The sequence below is a fragment of the Cladophialophora psammophila genome, assembly GCF_000585535.1.
Source record: "Cladophialophora psammophila CBS 110553 chromosome Unknown aczJe-supercont1.1, whole genome shotgun sequence".
In the NCBI taxonomy this organism is placed as follows: domain Eukaryota; kingdom Fungi; phylum Ascomycota; class Eurotiomycetes; order Chaetothyriales; family Herpotrichiellaceae; genus Cladophialophora; species Cladophialophora psammophila.
In genome coordinates this window covers 2,237,627-2,254,523 of record NW_006912922.1, presented here as the reverse complement: position 1 = coordinate 2,254,523, position 16,897 = coordinate 2,237,627, and the positions used below count along the sequence as shown (strand labels likewise).

The 16,897-nt window shown below is 52.3% G+C and overlaps 6 protein-coding genes across 6 annotated transcripts; 3 read left to right on the top strand and 3 right to left on the bottom strand.

The window, feature by feature from the left end:
- Positions 1-1,582: 1,582 nt before the first annotated feature.
- On the top strand, positions 1,583-2,587 carry A1O5_00760 (esterase/lipase; the record flags this gene model as incomplete). The annotated part of the gene is made up of 3 exons (XM_007741379.1): positions 1,583-1,725; positions 1,832-2,087; positions 2,213-2,587. The coding sequence occupies 3 exons, from the start codon at positions 1,583-1,585 to the stop codon at positions 2,585-2,587; spliced, it is 774 nt and encodes a 257-aa protein (XP_007739569.1).
- A 1,209-nt stretch (positions 2,588-3,796) lies between these two features.
- On the bottom strand, positions 3,797-5,931 carry A1O5_00759 (fimbrin; the record flags this gene model as incomplete). Its single annotated transcript, XM_007741378.1, has 3 exons — positions 3,797-3,834; positions 3,909-3,977; positions 4,086-5,931. 3 exons carry the CDS (start codon positions 5,929-5,931, stop codon positions 3,797-3,799), a joined length of 1,953 nt encoding a protein of 650 aa, XP_007739568.1.
- A 760-nt stretch (positions 5,932-6,691) lies between these two features.
- A1O5_00758 (uncharacterized protein) lies at positions 6,692-9,532 on the top strand (the record flags this gene model as incomplete). The annotated part of the gene is made up of 1 exon (XM_007741377.1): positions 6,692-9,532. The coding sequence occupies one exon, from the start codon at positions 6,692-6,694 to the stop codon at positions 9,530-9,532; it is 2,841 nt and encodes a 946-aa protein (XP_007739567.1).
- A 270-nt stretch (positions 9,533-9,802) lies between these two features.
- A1O5_00757 (MFS transporter, FHS family, L-fucose permease) lies at positions 9,803-11,874 on the bottom strand (the record flags this gene model as incomplete). Its single annotated transcript, XM_007741376.1, has 5 exons — positions 9,803-10,137; positions 10,321-10,646; positions 10,762-10,823; positions 11,043-11,666; positions 11,737-11,874. The coding sequence occupies 5 exons, from the start codon at positions 11,872-11,874 to the stop codon at positions 9,803-9,805; spliced, it is 1,485 nt and encodes a 494-aa protein (XP_007739566.1).
- Positions 11,875-12,587: 713 nt separating this feature from the next.
- Positions 12,588-13,894, bottom strand: A1O5_00756 (uncharacterized protein; the record flags this gene model as incomplete). Its single annotated transcript, XM_007741375.1, has 3 exons — positions 12,588-13,652; positions 13,699-13,802; positions 13,852-13,894. 3 exons carry the CDS (start codon positions 13,892-13,894, stop codon positions 12,588-12,590), a joined length of 1,212 nt encoding a protein of 403 aa, XP_007739565.1.
- Positions 13,895-14,681: 787 nt separating this feature from the next.
- A1O5_00755 (mitochondrial Rho GTPase 1) lies at positions 14,682-16,589 on the top strand (the record flags this gene model as incomplete). Its single annotated transcript, XM_007741374.1, has 1 exon — positions 14,682-16,589. The coding sequence occupies one exon, from the start codon at positions 14,682-14,684 to the stop codon at positions 16,587-16,589; it is 1,908 nt and encodes a 635-aa protein (XP_007739564.1).
- Positions 16,590-16,897: the final 308 nt, after the last annotated feature.

Here is a 16,897-nt window from a genome sequence, read left to right as displayed (position 1 = left end):
GAGGGTGTTTGATTTGGCCCTTTCTTCGTGACCGGATTGGCACTGCGCCAGCACTGTGAACTGTTCAGCACTCCCCTTGGCCCATTTTGGTTTGACATGTGACTAGACAACTCTCCTTCCTGCTACCCCCCTACCCCTACCAGCTCAGCACAGCCACTTTGCCTTATTACAATACTAATCTAGAGGTAATTGTAACTCCGAAAGAATCTAAATATCGAAGGAAAGAGTCAAGAACCTCTTTAGGACCGTTATATCGATTCAGCAGAGTGTTAGGACACCAGAAACCACCCAGAGTCCCTCACAATAAACACTGTGAAGAGGGCAAGGCACTGACGGAGGAGGAACATATAAGAGCCGCATAACTCTCGCCAGCTTCTTTTAAACCCATTTAAGGCTTCGAGTCTCTGTGTATATGCTCAGTATAGGAAGAGTATTCTTACTCATTGCTCCTATTAATTCGTCTATTCATTAATAGCCTTTCTCACACTCTAATCTTATCCACCGTAGGTGGTTTTCGTATACGAGCCATCTCGTCGAGACGAGTAAATAGTAAAGACTAGGTAATCGTGAGACTATTAAATAAATACGGCCCGAGGACAGAGAGAGTTGGATACGGTGCGAAAGAGCGAAATTCTATGAGAAGCCTTCCCAGATCTTCCACTAAAAGAAAGGTCCTATTTGTGGGCTAAGGGAGCGAGACAGAACAGGATAGGAACCGCGAACACGCTCCAAGGTCCAAAATAAGGGAACCTGCTGGCGCACCAGCGCGGCATTCTAGTCTAAGGCAGGAGCAGAAGCCATTGTCGAGCCAGGAAAGAGGCGAGTCGTGGGTGAGTAGTGGGTGAGTAGTGGGTGAGTAGTGGGTGAGTAGTGGATGAGCGGAAGGTGAGTGGGAAATGAGCGGTGTTTAAACGCGGCGCGGGTCGGGTGAGTGCCAAGGTGGGCTGGGTGTCGATTTAGCTCGTCTTCAGTAGTCGCCAAGATTTGATATGGACCTGTTTATAGACTAGCGCCGAGTCGGCGAGCCGCATGAACTCTTACGTCATTGGCCGCTGTAGCAAGGTTATCTCCGAGATTAACTCCAGCGGGGCGTGTTGCATCGCGCTCGAATTGCCTCCCCCTCCGAAGCTCTTTACCACAAATGCCTCTTCCATCTATCTGCCCTTGTCGTGTGTGATGGTCAACCCCCCGCTTGTCAATGGCCAGTCGTTGTTGAATCACGGTGGCCAGGAGCAACGGCGTGGCGCCTGCAGATGCGATTTCGGACCTGGATCTGCTGGATCGGGACCCGGTCTCGAAACGACCGCCCCTCCTGCCCTCCATTCCCCATTGACTCTCCTAGCTGGATTCTGTCCAGTGCGCAGTCCGCATTGGTGACATTGGTGGCATTTCCTGCGGCTTACATAGCGACATCCATCGCCGAATCTACGGAGCATCCATCCCACCCTCTAGGATTGCGTATAAAGCATCTCCCCCTCCCTTCCTTCGGGCTGCCGGCAACGCGTCTCCTCTCCCCTGGCATATTAGGACCAGCACCAGTCTCAAACTTCTACGCTCAGCCCCTCCGGCTCAATCCTCAAAGATGGCCTCTAATCCTCCCGGCTCCTGCTGCTACAAAGGCGTCAGGCACGAAGGAACTCCTACCGGCGAGTTCTCTCAACTGGGTGATTTCGAGATCTACACCAAGTACCCTGAAAGCAAGAGCACTGAATATGGTATTCTTGTGTATGTCCCTCATCTCTCTGCCACACCTCTGGATTCCAAACTCATTCAATACCTTCCAATTCATCTCCGTTCCACTGAACTGACCGATGTGCTCTCTTCTCCCCAGCATCACCGATGTGATCGGCCACCGCTTCAACAATGCCCAACTGATCGCAGACCAATTGGCCGCCAACGGCTACTTCGTCATGATGCCCGATCTGTTCGACAAGGATCCTATCCCCCTCAACCGCCCTGGTGATTTCGACATCATGAAGTGGTTAAAGGGTGAATATCATCCCAAGAAGACGGCTCATTTGCCCCCCACCGTGGATCCCATCATTGATGCATGCATTATCGAGATGAGGACAAAATATGGATGCAAGGTAAGGCATTTTTCCATTGAAGAGAAAGACAGATAGGTAGAGGTGCGAAGGGAGAGAGGCCTTCAGTCGAAGAAAATGGAAATGGACCTCTATCATAGAACGAGGGCTAATCTCAACCGTGATAGAAAATCGGTGCCGTGGGCTACTGCTTCGGCGCCAAATACGTCGTCCGACACCTTCGCCCGGACTCTGGCAAGTTCGACGCCGGCTATTGCGCACACCCGTCCTTCGTCGAGGCCGACGAGCTCCGCGATATGAAGGGCCCTCTAGCCATCGCCGCCGCCGAAACTGACCACATCTTCCCTCCCGAGAAGCGTCACGAAAGCGAGGTCATCCTCAAGGAGACGGGTCTGCCCTACCAGATCAACCTGTACAGCGGCGTGGAGCATGGCTTTGCCGTAAGAGGAGATTTGAACAACAGGGTCCATGTGTACGCCAAGGAAAATGCCTTTGTGTTTGCGGTCCAGTGGTTTGAGGAGCATTTGAGGGGCGGAAAGTAAGTCGACTTCACATTGCTTGGGGCGTTGTGGTGGTGGAGGCTGTGCCAACGGTGGCTGTTGTAACTTGTTGTTGCGGCGTGTAGACCACGCGTGATTGCGGCAGACCGCAGTCGTGGTGAGTGTCATGTTTACGCTTTTCCACATTTACATTTGCATCTACGGTTGCACTTTACACTTGTTGATGATGGGAAATGCTCGATGAGGCCGATACCAATGCCTATGCTAATGCTGACGTTTTTGTCTTCCGGGTCGTAAGCAGAGACACGGCGAGGTTGTGAATCTAAACCAGAATCTGCGAACGGAAAAGACGGACGGGACGCCCCCTCGTGCGGTGTGGGCTATGTGACCTGGGCGAGCCACCTTGACGATGGAGTATACCAAGGATCTCAGTCGGTAGGTGGGCCGCTAAACAGGCAAATATTTAGATGACTATATAAGATGACTATTATATATATATGTATATATATATGTATATATACACCAGTCGATCTTACACGGAAGGCGTGTTAGCACCTACCGTCCGCGCACACCGAGCTCCAGACCAGGTCGTATCAGATCAGATTAAGCACCTATTTACGAGGTACCTACGTAGGTATTACGACCTACTTGTTAGTACCCGCCTGGGTAAGGATGGAACCCTGGTATTCCTGACCGACGCTCTTCAAGAGCCCTTGTTCCTTGCCTCTCAACGTTGGTGGCGGGCGAAACAACCGACCGCCAACTCTTCTTCAGCCATGGCTTGACTTGACTTGACTTCGAAGAAGGAGCAACCACCGGCAGAGGAAACAAACATCTGAATATCGGGCTCGCTTCATTGAATGCTGGGGGGGTTTTGGGGAAAGTAAAAAGTCATTTTCTTTTGATCGTCTGCTCTAACTAGATATCCTGGCATCCTAGCACGAGCCCTAACTGTCTCCCTCTCTCTGACTTTCTGAATCACATTCGCTATTAAAGAGAGTGGCCTTCCCTTTGACTTGTCCAAGGTAGTTGCCCGCTTCGCTCTTGCCCCTGCCTCGGGACAATGTCCTAACCTTGCGCTCTCGGTTCTCGCCCTGGCCCTGGACCAAGACCTGCTCCCGAGTCCGGTATCCTAATTAGCGGAAGAGAAGAATACATTGAAGAAGCACGGAAGATATATTCGCCCTCTCGCCCAACGATCAAAATCAAAACCGCCGTGGCCTTGGCAAGGTAACCGGTGGATGTCCGTATTTAGGCACCCATCTTCTCCGCCGTCCGCATGAGGGCACCTAGTGGATGGCCAAGTTAGAAATCTGCTTTACCGTACTTAAGGACTGATGTGTGCATGACGAGGGGAACTCACCGACGAAAGTGGTAACCAATCTCGCGCGTCCTTGGACGATATCATCGGGGAGCAGGTAAATGGTAGATCCTATCCGCATTATCTCTTGTTAGCATGTGACAATCCCTGACACACTTCAACCAGGGGAATGCAAGGGGAATGCAAGGGGAAAGGGCAAAGGCAGCGAGGAATACGGACCCATCTTTCTGGCAATGCTAATACTCAACTTGGCATTGGCATAGGCATCATCTGGCGTCTTCCCAGGGGTGACAAGATCGTAGTCCACATAGTTCGCTTTCATACCATTCAACACGTCCAACAAGAAGATACCGCTCGTAATGGCGGGGTCCTTGAACGATCTTACAGAAGACGTTTTGCCGCCCCTGCGGGACATCTCGTTGGCCCATTTCATCATGTCGGAATCACTGAGATCGCGTTTACCCATACGGTGCGCAAGGCCAGAGAGAGTCGACACAATATCCCGGCGCATGAGCTGCCAGACCAATCCCAAAGTCAAGGTGCGCTGGCCGTCAGTAATATCTGCACCCTGAATTCCCACGAGGGAGAAGCGGTTCTGCTTGCCCAGTTCAACGGCGTAGTTTGTATTTTCAACCATTTTAAATCGGGACATTTCACCACCGTGCGCGGGGGGCTTGTTCACATGACGGAAATTGACGCTGCCTGGGATGACCTTGTCATAGGCTTGGAGCAGGATAGTTCCATCGCGCAGATCATCAAAGAAAGAGTTGACCGGTGGCTGGACGTCAAGGCTGTTGAGCCAGAGGGTGAAGACGCGGGCTTCACGCTCTCCTTCTGCGTCGAAGTCTTCAATCTCGGGTTTCTCGCCTTCCTCAAGCGGATCGAGGCCTGGGTGGGTGTTGAAGAGGTTGGCAACAAAGGCCAAGTTGAGCTTCGGGTTTCCTGCTACCAGGGCAGTTGGCGTCAGGAATTTTCGGCAGTCAATCCTTTCGGCATTCTGAAGGACTTCTTCGGCGCGCTGGAGAAGATCCCGGGTCTTCAAGGGGGCCCTTGAGCAGATGTCTGGTTTCAGCTGGTTGAGCAGGACGGTGTAGTTCTCGCCGTCCTTGACATCGCCAGAAAAGTTTGTCACCCTTCGTGGCCAGTTGGCATTTTTGAGATGGTAATTGAACCAACGCAGCAAGATCTGTTCAGGTGGTAGTCGGAGGAATTGGTCAAGAGTCTCATCTTCTTCCAGGAGTCGGTAGAGCTCGGGATGCAGCTTGATGTCAATCTTGCCCAGAAGACCCCGTCGAATGATCTGCCAGATCAGACCCAAGATCAGATGCTCTCGAACCTCGATGATATCACCGGCACCAACATTGACCACGGAACAGCCGATCCCCTTTGCGGACTCAATGACAATGTTGTTGTTCTCCGTCATGTGGAATGCATTGAGAGACTTGATCTTCTTCCCCGGCTTATTCAGGACACGTTCGTCGATAGTATCCGGAACACTGTCATTGATAAGTTTTGAGAGCACCAAGCCATCCTTGCAGTGGTCGAACATCTCAAAAGTATCGGTAGGGAAGGGCAAGAGATGGCCGATGTCGGGATCACCGGCAAGGACCGCATTGATGTGGGTGGTAAACGCAGTCCGCTCTTCCTCATTGATAGTGTGTGTAACGTTGGCAGAAGAGCCTTGGACGTGAATCTTTCCACCTCCGCCCAGGCTGGGCTTAGAAGCATGCGCAGGGGAGGAAGGAAGACCATTGCCAGCCGCAGGTCTCTGGGCGCCCACTGACACGCGTCTTTGAGCGGGAGAGGACTCGCGGACCTTTGCGATCAGGTCGACATAGTCCTCTAGCTCCACCCGCCTTGAACTGTCGAGTTCCACCTCTTTCAGTGCCTGTCTGACCACGTCGTAGGATTGCCTTTCGGACTGCTGGGTGGCCTTGATGACAGTGGCTTCGTCAAGGTAGCCCTTGTCGTCAACATCGAGTTTACGGAAGGCATCTTGCAGCTGGAAGATCTCGTTCTGTGGGAACTGGGGATATTTGCGCTGAAGTTTGAGGATGGCCGCCATGGTGCAAGGAGGGGGGAGGGGCAGTTGCCCGCAAAACCAAAATCTCGAGTAAGCTGGATACAGCCAAAGGAGAGGGAGGGACAAGGTGAAGACGAAGATGGCCCAAGGAAGAATGAGATTGAAGAGGAAGATATGGAAGATGTCTTTATTGTGGTGCCTGGTCAGGCGTCGCAAGCTATGGTAGTCTCAGCAATGACAATGGCAGCGGCAGTGGCAGTGGCAGCGATGGTAGTAAGCGGGATTGATTGGGCATCCTCGCACCCTCACAACGATGAGGGACTGCCACCACTGCGGGCTCCACGGGCTCCCAATGACGCAGCAGTGGCGCAGCCAAGTGCAGTTTTCTTAGTCACGCATAATGGCATCATTAGGGAATGTTAGGGAATCCTCAAGGCTGCAGAGCACCAAACGGGGCTAGCGCGGGGCTTGGCAAGGCTGCTGTTATGTCTGGTGGGCAAAGCTGCGAGCTGGTCTTTCTGCCCCAAGCTTCAAGGCCAACTTCACTCTTTAACCACCATCAACCTCATATCATTTTCGACTCGGGCTTCATCTGACAGAGAGTGTCCTATCCCGTATCATCATCATACATACCGCACGCTCTACTCTCAGATCCATCCTGGTGCCTTTGTCCCTGTCAAGCACCTCCTTTGACTACTAACCAACCTTCAGCCTCGCCTCATCTCCCCTCCAACAAGGCGTCCAATTATATGCTATCACATTGGATCGGTTCCCAGCCCTGATCAGGGCTGTCCGCAGGGGCATGGCCGAAGGAGCCAACAAGTCCTCTCTGGCGAGCTCAATTTTCTCCTGGTCGAGAAGCACTACCCCTCCGCCCAAATCACCGCTACCGAAAACCAACGATGCGTCACCCGCTCTAAGACAGTCCTCAGGCCTTGACCATACCGTCAGTCTAGGACCTTCTCCAAGCCTCCGGAGATACCCCAAGGACTGTCCCCCTCTCAAGCCAAGATGGCATTATGCTATCGATGTAGCCAAACGGAAACCTTTTGCCCCAGACCCAACACCTGAAGAAAAGGCCAAACCTCCACCAGTCCCAAAGAAATTGGTGGCTTTCTCAGCGTCAGACTCTCAGAGCATAGAGAAAGCATATCAAACTCTTGCTGAAAGGAACCCAAGCAGAGACGGAGGTGCCGAGCCTCCCACCAGCACTACAGTAGCGGTCAACGAAGACTTTTTGTATGATGTCGATATTGAGAAGCGTGAACTTCTCCCCGCCTACTGGCTAGGCCCTGTCTACGAAGTCCGCAGAGGTACCTGGTTCTATGCAGAAAATCCATTGAAGCCTTGCGACGAGAATCTAGCCAATCAGCTCGAGGAAGGCTACATCAAAGTAGCACCGTGGAGACGGTTAAACCTGCAATCTCCACGGTCTGCCTCACAACCTAGGACTCGACCCAACTCGGCGATTATTGACGGCTCATCCACTCAATCGCTAAGTAAATCGCCCGCCCCGCAGGACGACGGTCAACCTCCAAACCCAAACACGTATCGCTTGTTCGGAACTCACATGAATACAACTGTCACATATCAGGACGATACTGTGGCCTACCTGACAACGGATGACTTTCTTTCTCGCGTCAGTAGCACAGTCTATGGTAAGTTTATTGGATATGGTGGCACAAAGGTCGTTCGGGGTTGGTCAGATGCAAAGCTTGCCGATCCGCCCAAGGTCGACCAGAAAGATGATTCAAAATCCACAGAGGCGACAAGTACCAAGGAGAAGCGTAGATCTGCAAAAATCCCGCCAGAGGCTACTCCGAGTGCCGGCGAAGAGACAATCCAGGCAGAGAAGAAAGACAATGTTGAGAAACCGCGGCGGACGGCGTTAGAGCGTCAGATCTCGTCTTTGGCGGGCCTTCCCAAGGCTGACGACTCCGACGACTTAGGCGAAGAGGAAGAAGCCAGGGAACAGGAAGAACGCGAAATGGAAGACGCCAGAGAAAGAGATGGAGAAGATCAAGCAAGACAGATTGACCATTTGGTGCTCCTGACCCACGGAATCGGTCAACGTCTTGGTCTTCGGCTTGACAGCATCAACTTTGTCCATGATGTCAACACTTTGCGCAAGACCATGAAAGCGGTGTACGAATCGGCGCCTGACTTACAGGCCCTAAGCGGGGATCCTAAGAATTGCAAAGTCCAAGTGCTGCCGATATGTTGGCGGCATAAGCTCGATTTCCCCAAGCAAAGTCTCAGGCAAAACCGCAAAGAATATGACATTGGAGATGCCGATGCCTTATTTGATGATGATTACCCTTCGTTGCAAGATATCACTGTGGATGGCGTACCGGCGGTGCGCAACCTAATTACCGATTTGGCTCTGGATGTCCTTTTATATCAAAGTGCCTACAGAGAACACATCGCATCCATTGTACAAAAGGAGGCCAACCGAGTTTACCAGCTCTTTAAGCAACGAACGGACTTTTCAGGAAAGGTTAGCTTCTGTGGCCATTCCCTTGGGAGCGCAATATGCTTTGATCTCCTTTGCAGACAAGAGGAGGATCTGAAGACACGACCGAGACGAGTCTCCAGCAAAACATCGCGCGAACACGGTATCGAGCAAAATGATCTTCGTCTCGACTTTGAGGTGGAGAATTTCTTCGCCATCGGTTCGCCGGTTGGTCTTTTTCAGATGCTCAAGGGGAGGATGATCGCTGCTCGGCCTTCTCCTGGCGCCAGCGCTTTTGGGGCCACTGTCGTGCCGACATCTCCATTCGACCCGGATCCCATGAGAAACGACCCCTTCGAAAGTGTCGCATCGAAATTGACCATTGGCAACAGTCCTACAGGTCTAATACCAATTACTACGTCTTCACCCAAATGCAACGAATTGTTCAACATTTTCCATCCCACAGACCCTATCGCTTACCGTATGGAACCCCTCATTTCACCGGCTATGGCACAGCTGAAATCCCAACCGATACCCTACACTAAGAAAAACCTCTTCGCCGCTCCTGGTATTTCAAGCATTTCTGAACGGGTCAGCCAGCAGATCATATCGAGTTGGTACAATCTTACCTCGGGTGTGGCATCCAGCCTGATTAATAGAAGCCTGGGCATTACTGGAGAAGAGCAAGCCTTGTCTCAGGACAAGGCCAAGGCCGTAACGGCGGCCAAAGAAGCTAGCCAAATAAATCCCCAACTCGACATCCCTGTTGCAGACGAGAAAAAGCAGCAAGAACTCGCCGAGGCAGCGAAATCGTCCCCACCAACAGAACAAGCACCAACCCTTATCGACTCTGAAATGGAAACACTCTTTGCAGGTTTCCAGAAGCGTCAGGCTGCCACCGACACACTCGACGACGAAGCTCAAGCACGAACTTCTACGGAGTTCCGACAATCGCAAGAGAGGGCGAGGAAACTCAAGCGTGAAGAGGCCAAAGTACGAGCGTTGAACAGTAACGGACGGGTCGATTACCATATCCAAGAGGGCATGTTTGATGTGTCTCTGCTCGCTAGTATCGCAAGTCACTTGAGTTATTGGGCGGATGAGGATGTAAACCACTTCATGATTGGACAGATGTTGAAAACCAAAGGCAGGGAGTCCGAGAGAGGGAGAGGGATGGAGGATTCGTGGTGATTGGAACGACTCATTGGACAGTCAGGGTGGTTCAAAGTGTTGTTTTCCCCTGAGGCACACCCTGAACTTGACACGGCTTTCTGGGATCAGCTTGGAACACGAGTCACGTCGCATCGTCTCCTCTTCATAATGATATCCCCTATAGATCAATCGTATTTCTACTTTGTACCACACGGCGCCTATCCGCCACCGGAACGCAAGACATCCATCATTGCCTAAACTCTGTACCCTGCTTTATCCCTATGCCTTCCCTATGACCAACCCCGTCCCTCACTCCTTCTCAAGTACCCTCTCCACCTCCTCCCTCCCGCCGCGTTCAATCTGCACGGCACCGCCGCCTACTTTCTCCACGTCCCCGTCCCCGTCCCCGTCTCCGCCGTCCACGCCGGTCGCGGTGCCCTCGCCGCGCCGATCCAAGCCGACATCGGATTCGCCGATCGCATCGGCGGGAATGCGGTAGTAGGGCACGAAATTGACGCACAGGGCGTATGTCCAGCTCGCGATGAAGAAGCACACGGGCACGACCAGCGCGAAGGGCGTGCTGTTTCGCCAGTCGGCGGTCGCGCCCAGGAGGGGCGGCACGGCGGCGCCACCTGAGACGCCTCCTGTCGGTCGGTGCTTGTGGTTAGCAGCGTGCGTCGGTGGATGAAGGCAGGAAACAAGAACGCAGGAAGGCAGGATTAGATGGTCGGAAGAGGGAATGAATAAGCCGACGCCGGGGGGAATTCTACTCTCATCCCATCCTGTAGAAAGGAGTAGTAGTCGGGTAGATTTTCTCTTGAACGTACCGACAATCCAGCCCGCCGCGCGCTTGGTATGTCTGCCCTGACCTCTAATCCCCAGCGCGACGATGGTGGGGAAACACACACTCTCAAAAAACAGGGTCAGCATGAACATGGCAATCCCCGTATTTCTCCGCTCCGTGATGGCCGCGGAGCAGAACGCGATCACGGCCGTCAGGTAGAACAGGAAGATGTAGCGCGGGCGGATAAACCGCATTAGGAACGAGCCTGAGAAGCGGCCCACGGCGAAACATCCTTGCGCGCCCGCGAGCAAAGCCGCACCCGTGGAATTCGATATCGGGGCGATCTCGGTGAAGTAGTTTATCGCATATCTGTTAGCGGGGGAAAAAAGGAAAGTCAGTATTGAAAAGGGGATAAAACGGGGAGGTCAAGGGACGGGAGAGGTGTGCCGTGACTATTTGCTGTTCGTTGTTGAACGTTACGTACCCTGCTAATGCAACCTGAGACCCGACGTAGCAGAATTGAGAGAATGCCGCGTGGAAGACGGTCTATTTGACATGAGGCAGACTTTGTTAGCTAGAGCACAATATAATTGAATAGCAACAGAATCCAGACCATGAGTCTGCAGGTGGAGAATATCCGCCACGACGGGCCTTTTTTCTCTCTCGCCACGTCTTCCTAGACAAGGGCAAGCAAGCCTCGGCTCGATAATAAAGCTTGGAAAGCCATAAAACGCACCTGTCAAAAAAGAAAATGAAGAGACTCACGTATTGTCTCCAAAATGGCCTCTTGTTCCTCTCTTCCAGCCCGTCGTGGGTGACGGCGACCTGGTGTTCCATATCCGCATCTGTAACTTCTGGAATCGGGGAGATATAAAACACGAACGCGAGAATGAAAACAAAAATGGCAATGGCGAGGTACACCCATTGCACGTTCCTCAGACTCTGCAAATCGTCCCCCGTGTTCTTGAAGAAGGCGTAGCTGCCCAGAACAGGCCCTACCACCGTCCCGACGGCATTGAACGATTGCGCTAGATTGATGCGTAATTCCGAGTATTTTGGGGGTCCACACACCGCGATGAAAGGGTTTGCTGCTGTCTCTAAGCTGCCCAGTCCAGATCCGATAATAAAAGTGGCGCCACAGAATCCTCCGAAAGATCTCTTCAGGCCAGCAGGCCACATTAGTAGCCCGCCAATGCCATACAAAGTCAGACCGAACATGAATACAGCCTTGTAGCTGAAGTGGCGAAGGATCCAGTTTGCATAGCCTAGGGAGGCCAATGGGTAGGCGCCGAAATAGGCTGCTTGAAGCCCAGAGGAGCGAGCACGAGAGATGCCGAGAACACCTTGGAAATGTTTATTCAAGGTGTCGAGGAGACCGTAGGCGAAACCCTGCATGGGAATGTTCCTGGTCAGTGCGCTTGCAAGACCTCGGATAGGGCCAGAGGATAGTATGACATACCCAGAGGAAGTAAAGAGTTGTGACCAGGATGATAGGCAAGATGGATTGCCGAACTGAGAGTTCGGATGCCTTTGTGACGGAGTCATCCCGTACCCTGAGGGTAGTGTGTTTGAAAAGTCCAGATTTCCTTCTCGCCATTGCGTGGTTATGTTGTGGATCGAGTGTGGGACAGACGTGGAATGGATATATCGCAGTAAGGTTTCGATCCCAGAATTTGAACACAGGCAAGGTATGATCAACTGATTGATACCATTGTCCAGGTTATACTCCGTATATATATATATCATAGTAGCCAGATCATGGCCACTTGGAGGGAACCGGCGACACCACCGAGGAGAACCCCCGGCGCGAGGTTGCATCTCTGTAACCCTGGAATTGGTCTTGCTAGAAACGATTGGATTCGACTTCATGACGTTGCGAGCCAAGCAAATATGGTAGGGGTGTGGTTGATGGTTGAAGTCATATGGTTAAAATTGCGGAGGAGAACGAGGAAAAGTGGAAACCGTGTGGAGGATGATCTGCGTAGGATCAGCATTGCTAGCAGTCAACTCGGGTCAACAGCCACCGATGCAATCTGGATGCAATAAACAGCAAGCGAAGGTCGAAAAGGGCAGGTGGCACATATATTTCGTGAGAGTGTATCGTGTCTTCATTTTGTTGTTCTACCAAAGGATCAATTGCGCCGCCACCCCTGCGACCCAGATACGCCAACCCCAGTCCGAGATGCAGAAGGAAAGTTTGGTGCAAACTCCGACGCTAAATGGGCCAGGCAAAAATCACGAGCAAGAGGGTATAAAAACCATTTTGTCGCCAACCACTTAACATAAAAGCAAATCGTAAATCAAATTGACTCAAGAGGCCGTTTCGACATAGTTGGAAGGGAAAATTCCCGTCCGACCATCTTCGGTCCGTCCGGTCCACCAATCGGTCTTGTTCTCTGTTCTCTTTGTGATGGTGATGATATCCCCCTTCTTGAACCCTAGGTCGCCCTCTTGGTCCGCATCAAAGGTGAACAGAGCGATGGCTTGATCGGCACGTAACGAGCCGGTTCGCTGCCTGAAGACGGGTTTTGGAGCCGTTGGTCGGGTTGGCTTGTTGTCAGAAAAACTGTAGTCATTTTGTAATGTGCTCGATCGACTGCGGCTGGAGAAACTGTCGACCGTGCCATTATTCCTACCGGCCGGTACTCGATCGTAAACATCATCAGCCCAGGTATTGGCACGTCGGGGATTGGGGTTGTCGCGATAGACGTAGTTGTCGTCCGCCGAAGTCACGGTGGAAGAGCGATTGTTCCGAACGTTCGCACCATACGCTTCGCCGGTCCTTCCCTCCCAGACGACATCGTCATGTTGGTCGTCATAAATGGGCACGTCGTTGTACATGCTGTTGTCATTGTAAGCAGAACCGGAGAAGACTCGGGTATTGAGGACTCTCATCAGGGGATCTGCCGCAGGGGGGGGTCTGACAGCACCCTCCAAGAGTTGTCTGGCCGTGACGCGGCTATTGTAGAGCTTCTCGTTGGCGTCTCTCCTCTCAATCAGAACACTGCCTTCCAGACTGACACCTGCGAACAGGCCTTTTGTTTTACTGTACGAGAAGACCCCTGCCACACCCTTCAGGCTGGCAGCCCCCGCAGCTTCGGCATTTCGTCCAACCGGACCCGCAGCGATGGAGACGTTTCCGCCGAGAGTGACGGAGGCGGCTTGTGAGAAAGCGCGGACGGCGTTGTAGTCGTTAAGAATGAAGACGAAATCGGTCAATTCGAAACCTATTTGACCACCGAAACCTCCACCTGCTGTGGCGATGGCTGAAGGAGCGGACCATGAACCATCAGGCAGTCGCGCGACGACAACACCGGATCCAAGTCGACCAGAACCAAGAAAGCCGGCTTTAAAGACGGTTAAGACTGCGAGGCCCTAGATTCCGTCAGTCCAGAAGTTGGGTAGTCCGCAGAAGCGTTACCTTTGCGTTTGCGAGGATTGAGGGCGGAATGATTTTATCAGGCCCGAAGCTCTGTCTGGGGTCGACAAAAGACGCGAGGATTTTGCCGGCCTTTTTGCATTCGCCTGGAAAATGTGTAAATGTGGGAATCCCAATAGTCGCGGCTTGACTTACTCCTCATAGACGAGGGTAGCGGATTATTGATTCCAAAGGGCATCTTGGGAGTATTTGTGGCGGAACCTTGCCTTCTCTTTTAATTGGTCGTGTGCCCAGGTCCAGATCGTGACCGTGAGCCGGTGTATAAGCAGCGTGGTTGGATTTGAGTCAGAAAGACGACGCCCAAGTCGGAAGAGGGCGCTGAAATGACGAGACCTCGGTGTGGGGGAGGAAGTGAGCCGGAGGCAGATCGAGTGGGCTTAGAGGTTCGTGTTCGACTGGGATTCAATGGACGCACGCGGATTGAATGCTGAATGATGGGGAGAGTCGGAATGAGAAGTAAGAATAATATACACAGGCAGCAGCTGGACGCAGGAGATCAGCTGCGGAATTTACTGGGAGGCGAAGTAAGTGATTGATGGTGGATGCGAGGAAGTGAAGGAAGTTTCTCTGGAAGAGGCGGGACGTTTTAGCGTCGGCTGTTGACTTCGCTTTGCAGGTTGTTCCGTCATCGTCTTGGCATCCGCAGACACACCAGACACGACGTCGTCGCCGCCGGTGAGGCGCAGTTGAGCCCAGGCGGCTTTTCTCGTGATCTTAGACCCAGCTCGCCCGCTCCGCATCATTTGCCCACCAGTCCACACACCCCCATACGCCTCCTACGTATTCGGCATTCGAGTCCCTATCGCTCTGCTCACGTTTGGGCCGATCTCTACTTGGTCCGTGTATGCTAAGCTTAACACGCGTCTCCGCATTCAACGCTTCTCCACGTGAGCCCCCGGCCCCGAGTCGCGGTCGCAGGGTGGAAAACAATGAACCTTCGCGGCTGACCTCTATCACTCGGAAAAATGGCCACCGTGAGAATATGCGTCTGCGGGGACGAGGGCTGTGGTAAGTCCAGCCTTATCACCTCTCTCGTAAAAGATACCTTTGTCAGCACCAGAATCCAAGCTGTCCTGCCTCAAATCACAATCCCACCGACCCTCGGGACTCCAGAAAATGTCACCACGGTGATTGTCGATACCTCTGCCCTCCCGCAAGACCGCGCAACTCTAGCCAAAGAACTGCGAAGGTCAAATGTCATCCTTCTCGTCTATTCAGACCACTACAGCTATGAACGGGTGGCTCTGTTCTGGCTGCCGTACTTTCGTTCTCTCGGTGTCAATCTTCCTGTCATCCTATGCGCGAACAAATCCGACCTGGTTACGACATCTACATCCGCTCAGATAGTCGAGGAGGAAATGTTGCCCGTCATGTCAGAGTTCAAAGAGATTGATTCATGTATACGAACTAGTGCCCGTGATCACTTCAATGTCAATGAAGCATTCTTTCTCTGCCAGAAAGCTGTCACTCACCCAATCGCTCCTCTGTTTGATGCAAAAGAATCGGTCCTCAAACCTGCTGCCGTAGCCGCATTGCTTCGAATATTCTACCTCTGCGACAAGGACAAAGATGGTCTGCTGAACGACAAAGAGATGGAGGAATTTCAGACCAAATGCTTTGACAAGGGTTTAAGCTCGGAAGATCTACAGCATATCAAAGAAACGATTGACAATCACATCCCGGGAGCCGCCTCCCCAAAAGGTATCAACTCTCAGGGATTCCTTCTCCTCAACAAACTCTACGCCGAAAAGGGACGTCATGAGACAATCTGGGTCATACTTCGAACATTTCAATACACCGACAGTTTGTCTCTACAAGAATCATTTCTACATCCCAAGTTTGAAGTGCCCGAATATGCCTCTGCTGAGCTGTCCCCGGCTGGTTATCGCTTCCTTGTCGATCTGTTCCTCACTTCGGATCGGGACAACGACGGCGGGCTCAGGAACGAGGAACTGGCATCTCTGTTTGCTCCGACCCCCGGAATCCCACAGCTGTGGGTCGACAACGATTTCCCTTCTTGCACCGTGAGAAATGATGCTGGCCATGTCACTCTGCAAGGCTGGCTCGCACAGTGGTCAATGACCACATTCACCTCTCCAAAGACGACCCTGGAATACCTCGCATATCTGGGCTTCGAATCAACAGACCGTTCAAATACCAGCACAACAGCTGCTTTGAAGTTGACGAAACCCCGCAAGCGAAGGCGGAAACCAGGTCGAGTGGGCCGGAATGTCCTTCTCGCTCACGTATTGGGTGCACCTCAATCTGGCAAGTCTGCCTTGCTGGATGCATTCTTGGCTCAACCATTCAATAGTCTCTATCGTCCCACCATTCAGCCGCGTGTGGCGGTCAATACCGTGGAACTACCCGGGGGGAGACAATGTTACCTCATATTGAAGGAATTGGGGGAATCCGAGGCAGCTGTTCTGGAGAACAAGAGCAAGCTTCTGGACCAGTGCGACGTAATTGTTTACACCTACGATTCGTCGGATCCGGACTCGTTTGCGTATATTCCAAACATTCGGAAGACATATCCCCACCTAGAAGATCTGCCGTCTTTGTACGTTGCTCTGAAAGCTGATCTTGATCGAACCACCCAAAGAGCTGAAAACCAGCCCGATGAGTATGTTGCTCAAATTCAAAGAATGCCTCAAGGGCCTCCGATATCCACCAGCGTCACTTGGCCTTCAATTCAGGAGTTGTTCGTGGTCATTTCTGAAGCTGGTCTAGAGCCAGTCACAGCTTACCCACGGCCACTTCAAGATGACGACGACGGGCAGCTGATGAGGTATGGCTTAGCATTGGGAGTTGTAGTTTGCGCTGCTGCAGCTGCGGTGGTGATATGGAGACGGTCGGCAACGCCAGGAGGTTAACCATAGGATGTGGCATTGAAATCGTAACCCCCCAAAGAAAAGCTGCCTTTCTGAAGACTTGCCCTTTCGGTCTAGCAGCAGTCGGAGCCGATTGGTATCCACCCTCCGTTCAGTTGAATCAGGCCCACCAAGCTCATATGTATGGCACCAAGACATCCCACCGAACTCAACACACGGTGCTTAGATAAGCATCAGATGCGGTATATCCGTTGCATACCAGTTATGATGCCTTCACTTCCACTGTCAACTTCTCAAAAAATCAACCGGATCTCTTTTGCAGGATATTGTGGTGGGAATGCGACTCAATA